We start from the raw sequence: 14,297 nt of genomic DNA on the forward strand, positions 1-14,297 counted from the left end.
TGAGGGGGGAGGGGAATACTATTTTTTTAATTGAGAAAAATTAATTTTTTAAAAAAAGAAAGATTTGGACCGCCTCTAAATCCCCTCCCAGCTGTAAAACTTACTAACTTATTATGGATCATCCCATGGGAGGTGGGGAGGTGGTTGGGGGGGAAATAGATTTTTCCTCATTGAAATAAATAATTGAAGAAAAGGTTTGGACAGGCTCTCCATGCTGCCCCGCTGCAAAGGTGAGCCGAAGCCATGGGGGTCCTGCCACAAACTCACCTCCTTGTTCTCACAGAGGGCACCGACCCCCCTCCTTCGTCCCGTCAGCGCTCACAATGCCTGGCAGCAGAGCTACCTGCCTGGAGAGAGGCATGTGTACATTAGGTATCATTGCCGCCGGGGCTCCCGGAAGACCCCGGTTCGAATCCCAGCTCGGCACTACCGAGGTTAGACTCTTTCCCCCTCAGACGGGGGTCCCCCGAAAGAGGGGCGCCGAGCAGCGAGCTCAGTCTCCCCGTCTGGGGGCTGGGAGGGTTACGGGGGAGCTTCTCTTGTTTACTCTTATCCTGGCGGCGGGCACCACCGGAAGGCGAGATTTTTTTTCCTGGCACTACCCGCCGGACGCTCGCCCGCCCCGCCGCCGAGGCTCCCCGTCCTGCCCGCAGGACGCGCCCCCTCGCTTCGCCCGCCCGCCTCACAGGCCGCTCAGCCGCCCCGGGGTGCGCGGGTGGGGGATGGGGAGCGGGCACCTCCGCGCTGGAAGCAGGGAGGGCAGCAGCTCGGCCGCCCAGGAGCGGGGGTGCCTCCCTCCGGCCACAAGCAGGCGGCCCCGCCACCGGGAAGCATCAGGTCGGTGGTCGCCCCAATTCTCAGCCCCGAGCCCCTAGCCCGCGCCCCCCGCCTGGGGAGGGGGCCGGGCGGGCCCTCGCGCCCCCGCCCTGCCTGCCTCTGGGCCCCTTTTTGAGGGCGCGCCCCATCCCCCCTGACGCCCCTCAGAGAGGGGCCCCGAGCCCGCCGTGCCCGCCCGGCAGCCCCACGTCCCGGAGCCCCTGCTGTCGCTGCCGCCGGCCCGACCCCCCGGCCCTGCCGAGGTGGGGGCGCTTGCCCCCCGTTTTCTCCTCAGCGAAGACTCGGGCCCCCGGTAGATGGGGCGGCGGCGGGGGCGGCGGCGGCGGCGCAGGAGGCGGCCCCGGCCCGGGGCTCGGCCCGAGCTCTCGCCATCTTGAGGGGAGGAGGAGCCGCGGCCGCCGCCATGCGGGGAGGCAGGGAAAGAGGGAGGGCGGCAGCGAGGGAGGGGGCGCGGCGGCGGAGTTGGCTCGGCCCGGTCGGCGGCTTCGGCGGCGCCATGAGAGCGGGGAGCGGCGGAGGTAGGCCGGGCGCAGCCGGGACGCCGGGCGGGCTGGCTGGCGGGCGCGCCGGGGCGGAGCGCGGCGTGGAGGCCCGAGGGGAAGCTGCTGAGGGGGCTCCGGTGGCCCTGGGGCTGGACTGGGCCGGCCCGGCCGGGCCGGGGAGGGCTGGGCCGGGGGGCGGGCGGGCGGAGGGTTTCGGGGAGGAAGGAACCGCCGCCATCTTGGGAGCTTCGAGTCAACAATAAAGGAGCCGGGGACCCTGGCGGCGGCGGCCTCGGCGCCGTGACACAGGCCCCAGCCGCGGCCAGTGGGGTGAGGCGCCGAGCTCGGCCGCTGCCGAGGCGCGGGGGCTGCGGGAAGCGGGCCGGGCCTGTCAGGGGAGGGGGCGCTCCGGGGCGGAGGCCCGAGGCCCGGTCGGGGCCTCGGGGGCAGCCTAGGAAGCGGCGGGGGCTGCGAGGGGTAGAATCCGAAGGCGAGGGCCGAGGGGGGCCTGGGACCGGGAACCGAACAGGGCGAGGAGCGGGCCCGCGCCAGTGACAGCTTTATAGGGACTGGGGGATGTGGGGGCCGCAGGGCCGGGGGACGTGGCGTCCCCCTACTGGGGCGGCGGGGGGGGCATACTGCGGCTCCCCGTGGACAGTCCCCTCTCCACCCTCCCCCCGCGCGTGGACAGTCGGGGTGCTGGAATGCCCTCCGTAGGTTGAGGGGGAAGGGGGTGAGTCTTCGGGCCCCGAGGGGGAGGGGGAATCCCCATTGTTTCCCGCTGGCTGAGCTGGCGGGGCCGCGGCTGCTCCGCCAGCGTTGCGCAGATCCCATTGCAGGGCCCCAGCCTCTTTGTTTTTAAGGCCGAAGGAAGCGGCTCGGGATGGAAAATAACCGAGAAATGAGCGGCGCACGGGCGGGGGTGTCCCCCGAAGTCGTCGTGCACTTCTCCCTTCGACTTGTCCCCCGCTTCGTTCTCTTCTCCGTCCTTCCAGACCCACCTCCCTCAGAATGAAAGCCCCCACCCCAAGGCTCCTCCTGGGCTAACCCTAAAGGGAAGCTGCGCCGCCGTGGCAACAAAAGCCGGCGGGGCCGAGGAGTTTTGGGGTGCGGAGCTGTCATTGGCGAGCTCGTGCAGGAAGCGCTGCCGCTAACTCAGCCTTCCTCTCTGCGCTCCGGTGTAATTTCTGAACATGCAGCCATGGAACTTGGAGACGGAACTTGGTCTGCTGAGGAGAAGGGGGGGATGTTATTGCTCTTGTGAAGCGGCCGTGCAGCTTCTCTCCCCGTTAGAAGTGGGGTCCCCATCGGCCGGCTGGGCGAGCGGGAGCGGAACGGCGGCGTTACCGAGCCGGACCGGGCGCCCTTGTCATGCCCGGCGCTTCGCTGGCGTTCAGTCATCCTCCCAGGCTCCTCGGGTGAGGGTGCTGGCGGTGTTGATGCTCGCAGTGTAAACCTGTCACAACAGGAAGCCTCCGAAGTGAGCGGCCGTCCGCAGGGCCGCGGGAGGGTTTGTTTTAGCAGAATTCTGGCCTTCTTAGGAGCAGACCGGTGTTCGGTAAAGGCCACCCAGCCTTTTCTTCAGGAGATGAGTTTTAGAGTCAGGGAACGTCTTCCTGAGAAGTTTCCGTCCAAGTCGTCTTGGTTTTCTTACACGCTGCTTTTGTCTGCATGAGCCTCGGTGTTTGTTGGCGGACCGAGCGTGGCTTACCGAGTTTTCTAAAAGGGCGCATGGCTCATCTTAGTGGGGGAAGGCAGCGTGGTCTGGGTGAACAGTCCGGCTTCTTTTTCCCGACGTTTTCAAGGCTGGCACGCGTAGTATTTCGCAGAACCACCGTCTGGTGTTTTTGTAGAAAGGAAGTCGGGCCCTTCCTTGCGCGCTTTTTGTTTGCTGCGCTGTGTGCGGTGTGAACTTGGACACGGCACTTTTAGAATGCAGAGCTTGCTCGAATTAAAATTTAAACGATTCAGGTAGCCTTTAAGTCCTCTGGCCAGTTTCCAAGCAGAAGCCTACAGTTTAAATTCTTAGAGCTGGCACAGTTATTCCAGTTGACATCGCCTTCCTCTAGTACTGCTCCCCTTTCCATAAAGTAGGACCCCTGAGGGGCAGATGAAATTCATATGGACATGATTTTTTTTTGCCAGATAGTGTCACATTGAAACCTGAAGCTTATTTAGCTTTTCCAGCCCAGTTTGTTACCTGAAACAGAACACAAAACAAATGAATTGTCCAGCCTTGTTGGTTGGACTTCTGTCGTGTCAGTCCTATTAGATGTAACTTGGAGTTGTGAAGCAACTTTTAGATAGAATTAATGCTGATACAGCCCCTGGTTTCCTAATCATCTACAATAATAGCTAGCACTTACATAGTGCTTCAGGGTTTGCAAAGTACTTTACAGATATTCTCACTTTATCTTCCAACCACCCTGGGAGGTAGGTGCTTTTTATTATCCCCACTTTACTGAAGAGGAAATTGAGACATAAAGATGAAGTGAGTTGCTCAAGGTCACGCAGTAAGATTTGAACTCAGATCTTCCCCACCTCAGGTTTAGTACTCTATCCCTGTGAGTTTAATTTGCATTTAAGAGACTTAAATTTGACATTAACCTGTTTTACCTGAACGTTAGTTTGGTTTAGGGACAGAATGTTGTCTTCACAACTGTTTTCTTTGCCCTGGATGAAGGTTAGATCTAAATATAAGTTTATGCTGACTTTTTGCATGATAAAGGCTGTATAAATCTTGGTTTAGGTGGGTGTTGATTTAGAGGTTTAAAAGAAAAGGCGTACTGTTATTTAATTCCATATAATTGATTGTTTTTTTTCTTCATTTCAGATTGAAGTGATTAAATTCAGATAGAACTGAACTTTGTCAGAGGGCTTTTTTTAAAAAAAGTTGTTTCAGTGCATCAGAGCAAGTTACTACTGCTTTACCGTTCAGAGACTTCCAGGTGCTTGCCTGCATTGCAATAAAGGACTCATATATTGAGCAAGACTTATATTTATCTCTTCGTTTTGGAGAGTCTAATAAACTGTTATTACAGTTTCTCTACTGACTTTCAAAAGTTTTGAAGTCTAAAAGAGACACCTTTACAAATAACAAAGCATGAGCACGGCCAGAACAGAGAACCCTGTTATAATGGGTCTATCCAGTCAAAATGGGCAGCTGAGGGGCCCTGTGAAGCCCAGTGGTGGCCCTGGAGGAGGGGGCACACAAACACAGCAGCAGATGAACCAGCTGAAAAATACCAACACAATCAATAATGGCACTCAGCAGCAAGCACAGAGCATGACCACCACTATTAAGTAAGTACTCGCATTGCAGAGATGCCCTTGTTATTCTGTGGTGACTTGTTTTGTAGGGATGGGGGTTTCTTTTTCATAATTAAATGCTTCTAGCTGCAAATGGAGGACGAAGGACAGATAGATCCACTCACAAATACTCACCTCTCCCCGCGTCCACCCCACACGCAATAGATGTATGCATTTTTACTATAGTTAAGCTAGGTTTAGTAAGTAATGAAGCATAGTCACAGATACCGGAATTGTTTGCTATGATATCATTATATTTAAAACAGCCAAAACTGTCAATTTCTGACTTTCATACATAGAGCAAATTGGAACAGGTTACAAATAGGACAATGAGTTTCTTTACCAAATATCATTGAAATTACTGTGTTGTAGTCTTGGTTTTTCTTCCAGTGTAACTTTTTGGTTAGCCCTGTAACTTCTTTATCTCAGTTTACGCATCAAAACTAATAATTCAAATTTTTTATTTTGAAGTCACAAATGTTTATGGTTTCCTGTGATCTATATACATCACCACCCATAAAAGTATAAAGTTTTATTACATTTCAGTTCATAAAATTTTTTGTTGTTTTTCATTTCAACATCCGTTTTTAAAAAAATAATTTTTATTGATGGGTTGTTTTAACAGTGCCCAAATTACCCTCTGTATCTCATTCACCCTCCTCAGCTATTCCTTATAACATTGATCTCCATCAGCAGTACCAATCATCTGACAAAATAAGTGGTGTTCTATGCCCAAGGATTCCGCTTTTTCTCACCCCTGTTCTTCCTAACATTTTCCCCCCCCCTCCTTCAAGAGAGAGGTGTTTCCTCATATCTCTTCTTTGGGGCCAAGCGATTGTTTTTTCCTTTATAATAGTTGCTCTGTATGTTGTTTTCTTTACTCTGCTTAATTTTGCATGGGTTCATGTAAGTCTTTGTGGCTTCTCTTCAGCATCCCTTCTTGCACGTACAAATAAGCAAGGACAAAAAATAAGCCATGAATAATTTAGTATTTTGAACTCTTAGGAAAAAAAGAGTGGATTTCAAACATTCCCAAGTCTCTTTGTTGGCATATTAGGTGGTACAATGGACAGAGCCTGGGACCTGGAGTTGAAAAAACCTGAGTTCAAATCTAGTCTCAGGCACTCAGTAGCTGTGTGGCCTGGACAAGTCTTTATGCCTGCCTCAGTTTATTCATATACAACATGGGGATGATGATAGCACCTACCTTCCAGGGTTGTGAAGATGAATGAGATATTTGTAAACTGACTTCAACTCTTAAAAGTGGTATATAAATGCTATCCAGCTCCAAATTCTAGAGACTCTTTAAAAAAAAGTCTTCTTAAAGACAAAAATATATGTGATATTTGCCATTTAAAGGGCATACTTTAGTGAACATAAAATTTCAACTCGTTCAAGGTTCTACTTTGATGTCTCTTCATCTAAGTGACCCTTCTTTTTTGTAGAGACAGTGGGGTATTGTGGATAGGATGCTGGACTTGGTGTCAGAAAAGCTTGAGTTTAATTACCCACCTTGATACTCGTTAGCTTTATGCAAAGGACAAGTCATATCACTTCTCTGAACCTCAGTTTCCTCCCCTGTAAAATGAAAACAATATCTGTAATTATGTAGCTACGTAAGGGTTGAATGAGCTAGTGCATTTTAAAGTACTTTAGTATTAGTTTTTATTATCATTATTGATTGAGCCATGGCTCATCTTGCCAAGCTTGATAGATGTCCAAGAACAGACCAGGGCTAGACTGTAAATGTGAAGAGGCCTATCACTGAAGCTGTCCAGCAAGTGATGGCAGTCTGCATGGGTGTAGGGGGGACCCACACCAGGCAAATCACAGGTTCTTAAAAGTATTGAAATAGTGACCCTCAATCTGATGAAGACTGTGATAGAAGACTATGAAATAAAGATCAAGACCCTTTAACCCAACATTGGGTTTCTTCTACTGTTATAATTAGATTCATCTCACAGAAGTTTTTTTCAGATAAGACTTTGGCATTCATTATTCTATAGGGTATAGTTCTTCCTGTTGCTTCATAAGCACTTTCAGTGGTATGGTGACCCTTTAGAAAGTTAACATTACCAGGTCTTATATGATAAGCTTACAACCTATAGGAAATTGAAAGTTCTTCCAAAGTCAGTCACTCATAGAGAGTCATCTAGTCAAAAGGAAATTTTAGGTGAATTTGTATTCTTTTGCTTTTTCAGAATTGATAATAAAAATTTTGCTCTCAATATGCTTCTTAGGAGTAGGGTAGATTATTAAAAGCAGAGGCTGGTAATTTTTTAATGCTTCTTTGCAAAACTGTGTTAGAAATATCTATGTGTAAAATTCTTTGAAGATAGGTAATTAATAATAGCTTGCATTATTGTAGCACTTTACAAGATATTTTCCCCTATGCCCAAAGGGCTACAAAAATGTGCCTACCCTTTGACCCAGCAATATCGCTTCTGGGACTCTATCCCAAAGAGATCATAGAAATGGGAAAGGGTCCCACATGTACAAAAATGTTTATAGCAGCTCTCTTTGTGGTGGCCAAAAACTGGAAATCAAGGGGATGCTCATCAAATGGGGAATGGGTGAATAAATTGTGGTATATGAGTGTAATGGAATACTGTTATGCTATAAGAAAAGATGAACAGGAAGACTTCAGAGAGGCCTGGAAGGATTTATTTAAACCGATGCTGAGTGAAAGGAGCAGAAGCAGGAGAACTTTGTACACAACAACAACCACAGTGGTGAGGAATTTTTCTGGTAGACTTAGTACTTTGTTGAAATGCAAGGACTTAAAAAATTTTCAGTGGACTCTTGAGGCAAAATGCCTTCCACTTACAGAGAATGAACTATGGAATTGGATCACAGATAGAAACAGACCATTTTCTTTTGTATTATGTTTTGTTTTGTTTTATGGTTTCTCCCATATGTTTTAATTCTTCTGTGCAACATGTATTTAATAGGAATGTACGTGTAGAACCTGTATAAGATTGTATACCGTCTCAGGGAGGGAATGGGGAGGGAGGGAAGAGTAATATAAGATATATGGAAATGATTGTCGAACACTGAAAACAAATAAAATAATTTAATTAAAAAAAAAAAAGATATTTTCCCAACAATAACCTTATAAGACAGGTTTTACTTTTCCAGATTGTAAATTTCTTGTGACAATGAATTATCTTCTATTTCTTATTTATCATGACCACAATGCCTTAATTGGTGCTGTGTATACAATAGATGTTTAAGGATTTATTGAATTGGATCGTATGGGCTTAGTGTCCTGCCACACTATTTAATTTGGGATCATTTCTCAAAATTTTGGGGGTTACTGGGTGAGGTAAACATTTTGTGGACAACCTTAGATTAGCATAAAAAAGTAGAAATTGGGATGTATGTGTTAAAAGTAGTTTTGGTCATTCAGTATTAAGGCGTGTGGTGCCTTTTTTTATAGAGTAGCAGAGAGATGATAATTGCAGTGAATTGGAGTAAACAAAGCACCATCTTTATAAATAGGACTTGCGTTACAGTGTTGTTGGCTGTAGGCATCTTTGTACAGATGTCATTTATTTTCTTGACTTCATGCTGTGTTTTCCCTCTCTGATTTTTCCCCCATAGTTGTAAGCAACTTTATGGGAAGTTAAAGGGGATGCTGTCTTCCTCTTTCAGTATTACTGATGGATTGCATTATTTTTCATTAGCGGAACATTTTTCTCAATTTACTTAGCTCTTTGGTACTACTGAACAACCGGGGAATAATCTGTTCCTAACACCTACCTAGGACAAGGGGGTGTTATTGTATTGGTTTAAAGTTTATTTATGAAATAAATTGTTGTTCTTTAACATGCTGTGAGTAGTATTGTTAAAAAGATATTTCTAGTTCTTAAATTTCTTTTGTTTTCTCTTCAGACCTGGTGATGACTGGAAAAAGACTTTAAAACTCCCTCCAAAGGATTTGAGAATCAAAACTTCGGTGAGTTTCTTTTAAAACACAAGTAGAAAAATGGTAAGAAACTGTAATAGTTGAGGTATTAAAACCTTATCTTAAACCAGCTATGTAATTTTGGAGAGTACTTTGAGATTTGGGGTGGAGGCAGGAAAGGCTTGATAAAATCAGAATTGATTAGTAGGCTCGTAGACTTAGAGCTGGAAAAGATGTTAGAGATCATTTAGTCCAACTCCTCTTATCTTATAAATGATGTAATAATTGATATCCAGAAAAATTAAGTGACTTGCCTGTAGTCACATCCTTTTATTGCAAGAATATTTTTAATTTATCTTAGATTTATTTTTTGGGGGAATGCTATGCTTGTTTATTACTTAGTAAGAGTACCTGAAATAATGTATTTTTGGTACTATATACGATGCCATCAGATGATAATTTAGAGTTATTTTTCAGAAAGTCTCATTTTATAAAATTCAAGGACATTGATAAATTGGTGTAGAGATAGTCTGTTTAAATTTGTGTTTAAAATATGGAGTAAGGGCTCTCATTCTAGATTTACATTAAATAGTATATGACTCTGGTAGCTTACGTAAACTTGTTTTATTCTTCTTGGCTAGGATGTGACCTCCACAAAAGGAAATGAGTTTGAAGATTACTGTTTGAAACGGGAGTTACTGATGGGAATTTTTGAAATGGGCTGGGAAAAACCATCTCCTATTCAGGTATGTTTGAGAACATGGATAATCCTGGCTTTTTTGTACCTCCACTCCCTGTTTATATTTTTAGATATGTGTTCTTGGACTTATCTGTTAGGATAATTTTTAAAATTCTGGTGATAAAAGTTAAGGAAAATAGAGTTCATTTCCTTCCATTAATTCTATACTATCTCTAGTGTATATAGTATATATACTATAGTATATATAGTATAGTCAGTCAGATGACTTAAGATCACCTGTGCTTCTAAGCTTGATCAAGCATTGAATACCTAGCAGTATTCCTAGCCTGAGAAACGATAAGAGCGTAGTCACAAAATTGAATGTAGAAAGGTGACTACAGGTCACCTAGTTCATCCTACATCTATCTGATAATCTCAACTTCAACATCCCAGCAAGTTATTATATCTATGTGAGATCTAGTCTTATCTATATATCTAGTTGTAGAACTTTGTTGATGCTATAATATATTTCAATGTAGATCTAGATAAATAGAATAGATCTAAATATATATTAGAGCTATATAGAGGATATGTAGATCTAGACATCTAGATATATTGATGAGACTAGGTCTTGGATATCGATACATATATTTTGTTGTTTTCTGCCTTGTCCAACTCTGTGACCCCATTTGGGGTTTTCTTGGAAAAAATACTGTGTGATTTGCCATTTCCTTTTTCAGCTCATTTTACAAATGAGGAAACTGAGGCAAGTCTCGTTAAGTGACTTGACTGTGCTCACACAGCTAGGTTCTGAGACTGGATTTGAACTCAGGTCTTCCTGACTCCAGGCCTGGTATCTATCCACTGCACCACTTCACTGCCCTGTATGATATGCGGGGAGGGAGTGGGCAGTGTATCTTTGCTTGTGCATATATACAGAAATCACTCCCTGAGTTTTCTGTGCAGCCATATCAGTCTCTGTAGACATTTCCTCCTCCTTCTCTTTATCCCCCTGACTCTCCAAACTACCTTTCTTTGGCAAGTGGAGCCAATACCCCCTCCTTCATCTCCCTTTTATTTATGTGTTGTCTTCAGTAGAGTATAAGTTCCTCTAGAAGGACTTCAGTTTTGCTTGTATTTGTATTCCCAGTTCTTAGCATAGTGCTTAGCACATAATAAGTGCTTAATAAATACTTTATCTTTTCATCTTCATCAAAACTGGTTTTTTCTTTTTGATTCTTCAGAATTTTATTCTTAAGGATTTTCACTTCTTCTAGGCTGACTGCTTTTGTAAAATATTAGTTCAGTGGATCCTAACTTTCCTTTCTCTGATACAAGGCAACATGTAATCGGATGCTAAAATGTATGAAAAACAGAGGAAATGGGAATTCAAAAATGAGAGAGATCCCTAGGGACCTGAGTTGATAGGAAAGACTTGTAGAGAAGGGTTAGTAACACTTTAGCTGGATGTTCTGGAGGAAAGCAGAACATTCTCAATGGAATGAACAAAGGAATGAGTGTGGGGTTAAAAAATAATGATGAATTGACCTGACTAGAATAGAATAGAGGCGGTTACTGGGAATTAACAGAAGTCTATTCATGTCACTTAACACTCAACTCCCAATGGCTTCCTGTTGCCTCAAGGAGCAAATACAAAGTGCTCCGTTTGGCATTCAATCTCTTTTGGAACCTAGTTCCACCCTACCTTTCCAGTCTTCTTACACCTTACTCTCCAATACATTCTCTTCCATCCAGTGACTCTGGCCTCGACTTTTTTTTTCCTGAAAAAGAGACTCCAACTCTTGGTTGTGGACATTTTTCTGGCCATCTCCCTGCCTGGAATGCTTGCCGTCCTCTTCTCCAACTTCTGGCTTCCCCTGGCTTCATCTGACTGCCAACTAAAATCCCAACTCTTCTTAATGGCAGTGCCTTTCCTCTGTTAATTATTTCCTATTTATTATATATAGAGCTTGCTTTGTGTACATTTGGCTGCATGTTGTTTCCCCCCCCGTTAGACTGTGAGCTCTTTGAGGGCAGGGACTATGTTTTACCTGTTTTGCCTCTTTTTGTATCCCCAACACTAGAGTTGGTACTTAATAAAATGTTTATTGATTGTTGTTTGATATCAATCCATTAATCACCACTTTTTTGGTTTGAGTGTGGTCTTTGTCCCACTATGCATATACTTAATTCTGGGTGCTCCCAAGGCTCAGTCCTAGGCTTTCCTCTCTTTCCTCTTTGTCCTCTCAAACTTGATGATCTCATCACCTCCAATGGAGTCATCTCTATACTGACTCTCTCCTGAACTCTAGGCCATGCATTATTGGACATTTTGAACTGAATGTACTTTTGCGTCTGAAACTAAGCATATCCAAAACTGAGCTAGTTAGCTTTCTGTCAGTGTCCATCCCTCTTCTGTACTTGCCAATTTTGAGGACATCAGTATTCTTCCAGTTACCAAGGTTTACAACCTCAGTGTCATCTTTGCCCACTCAGTTGCCAAATCTCATTTCTTCCTTCAACATTTCTTCTCATACGCCACTTTCTGTCCAATAACATAGCCACCGTGCTAGTTTCAGCCCTTATTACTCTTCACCTGAATTATTATGCTAGACTCCTCTTTGAGCTCTGTGCTTCAGGTCGTTTCCCATTCTAAATCATCCTCCACACAGCTGCCAAAATGATTTTGCTTAAGTGCAGGATTGACCGTCCCTCCGGCTTAATAAACTTCAGTGAATCTTTTTTGCCTTTAGGATCAGATAGAAGCTCCTGTGTTTGACATTTAAAGCTCTTCACCCCTTCTCACACTTTTCTGTCCTCCATGTACTCTGTGGGCTTGCCATACTGGCCTCATTGCTCTCCTGTCTCCAAGCCTTTGCACTGGCTGGCTTCCATGATTGGCGTGTGCATTCATTTCGTAGATAGGCCTCTTGGAATCTTTGGCTTTCTTCAAGACTTCAATATCACCTTCTGAAAGAGGCCTTGTCCAGGTCCCTCTAGCTACTAGCCTGTTCCTTCTATTCTTTTTACTCTAAGTATCTTGCATATGCTTCTGTGAGTTACTCTCTGTTAGAATGCAAGTCCCTCAAGAGCAACAACTAGATAGACGTTTTATTTGTATCCCCAGCACTTTGCACAGCACCTATCAAATACCAAGTCCTTAATAAATGCTAATTGATTAGTTAAACTGTCATATTAACCAACATACTAGATAAGAAGTTTGTTAGAAGTTTTAATTCAAGTTATCTATAACATTTGTTTCATCTGTCAGTCGATTCCTTTTAAGTGCTCACAGACTCTTTAATAATCTAATCTAAACTTGTATTTTAATGTTAAATTTATTAACCTATCATTTCTAGGAGTCAGCTTTATTTTGTCTTCTTGAGAATCAGACATTAACCTGACAATCTTTTGCCAGTGTTCTGTCACCTATTCTATTCTTCATGAGTTTTCCTAAATTTCTTATAGTAGTTATGATATCTCTATGGTTTTTTTTTCAGTTACCCTAAGATAGAATTCTTTTGGTTTTAGAGAGTTGAAATTTATTTAAGAGCAATGGTATGATTGTTTTTTCCTTGACTGAAAAGCTGTACTCCTTGATGGAGAGAGAAGAAAGCACCCTAGCCCTTGGATAGTCCAGCTTTCTGTTCTGTCATCTGTTGGTAGCACTTAATGATTTGTAACTGTTACTGATGTTCTTCCTTGTACTAGACACCAGGGAAGGATAAAGAAAAGTAAGACTCAGTCTCCGACTGCCTGGCCTTTTCCATTTAGTCATTGTGGTTATGTAAGTAAGTACAAAGGAAAGAAAGTACTTAAGGAAAGTGCTCTGCCCACATTAAGTACTTAGTAAATGGTTGTAGAGCGGTACAAATAAAAGGCTAAGCAAATCCAAGGAATTAAAAATAATTTTGTACCTTAAAGGGAAAGAATCAAGGATCATTTAGTGAAGGAATCTTGTAAGAGCGGGTGTCTGGGAACCCCTTTCCCTACACCAGTCCCCCATTGCCCATTGATACACTAACACCCTACCCTCATCCCTACAGTTTCCTTGTATGTAAAACAGTAATAATAGTATTTGTATTATCTACATCAGGGGGCTATTGTAGGGAAAGTGTTATGTCTTAATAAAGCTATATAAATGATTTGGCATTATGACAAAGTGTAAGCATTATTATCCCCTTTTTACAGATGACAAAACTGAGGCTCAGAGAGGTTAAATGAGTTGTCACTAGTCACATCACTAGTAAGTAGCACATGTGGGACATGAACCCAGATTTTCTAACTCCCAAGTGCAATACTTTTCTTCTGTGTCATATATTGCCTTCCTCTTGGAAGTCAGTATAGAACCATTAAAGGGTTTGAGGCAGATAAATTGCAGAATCAAAACTATCCATAGTTTGACTACCTGAACTATTATGTAGTCTTCATACCTCATTTTAAAGATGAGGAAATTGAGAGCCAAAGAAACTTCGTGATTTGCTCATTCACATAACTTCAAATTCTTTTGGTATCTAGCACTAAGGAAGGGGAAGGATCAGTAGCCTAGTAGGGTTAAGACATTTGAGAGTTGAGCTATGCGCTGGTAAAAGGAAAAAAAATCTTTAAATCTTCTCTCTTTCCTCCTTGGGATTTTGTCTTCTATGAATCTGTTCTACCCAAGCAGCTATATAGACTTAGTAGCTCTTAGTACTACCTATTCCACCTTGCCCTGCAGTTTTGAGATAATAGCACCTAAGAACCCAAAGTCAGGCGGAGCAGACTACAACCATGTGCTCACTCCCCTCTTCTTCACCTGCCCCCTCCCCTCCTCATCCCCGAACAAAACTGGGGTTTTTAGAACGCATAAGTCTTGAGACTGAAAAACTCTCAAGTCAGACAACCTAATAGAATGGGATTTTATTGGTCTTTTGTCACTGTCAGAAAGATACTTGTGGCCTTACACTTTAGTGAAGAGAAAGAAGACACCATTCTCAGATTTTGAGTTAGCTTAGGAGAGATAGGTCCTTTTAAAGCCAAGGGTTCTAATTCCTGCTTAGGAAACCTTTTCTGTTGTCACTTCTGTTAGTGTGAAAATTGTCCT

The 14,297-nt window shown here is 44.1% G+C and overlaps 1 protein-coding gene across 4 annotated transcripts in view; it reads left to right on the forward strand.

Annotated features, from left to right (window-relative positions):
* Positions 1-326: 326 nt before the first annotated feature.
* DDX6 (DEAD-box helicase 6) overlaps positions 327-14,297 on the forward strand; it is a 37,337-nt gene continuing 23,366 nt past the window's right edge. The window contains exons 1-4 of one of the 4 annotated variants that reach the window (XM_072613032.1): positions 327-434; positions 4,153-4,622; positions 8,523-8,586; positions 9,177-9,281. In XM_072613032.1, the coding sequence (XP_072469133.1) occupies positions 4,423-4,622; positions 8,523-8,586; positions 9,177-9,281 (369 nt within the window). In that variant the 5' untranslated portion in view covers positions 327-434; positions 4,153-4,422. Of the gene's footprint in view, positions 435-583; positions 838-1,271; positions 1,356-1,527; positions 1,650-4,152; positions 4,623-8,522; positions 8,587-9,176; positions 9,282-14,297 lie in introns of those variants that run through there. The other 3 variants (XM_072613030.1, XM_072613031.1, XM_072613029.1) reach the window with 3 other exon arrangements.

This window comes from Notamacropus eugenii, chromosome 5 (assembly GCF_028372415.1).
Source record: "Notamacropus eugenii isolate mMacEug1 chromosome 5, mMacEug1.pri_v2, whole genome shotgun sequence".
NCBI classification, from domain to species: domain Eukaryota; kingdom Metazoa; phylum Chordata; class Mammalia; order Diprotodontia; family Macropodidae; genus Notamacropus; species Notamacropus eugenii.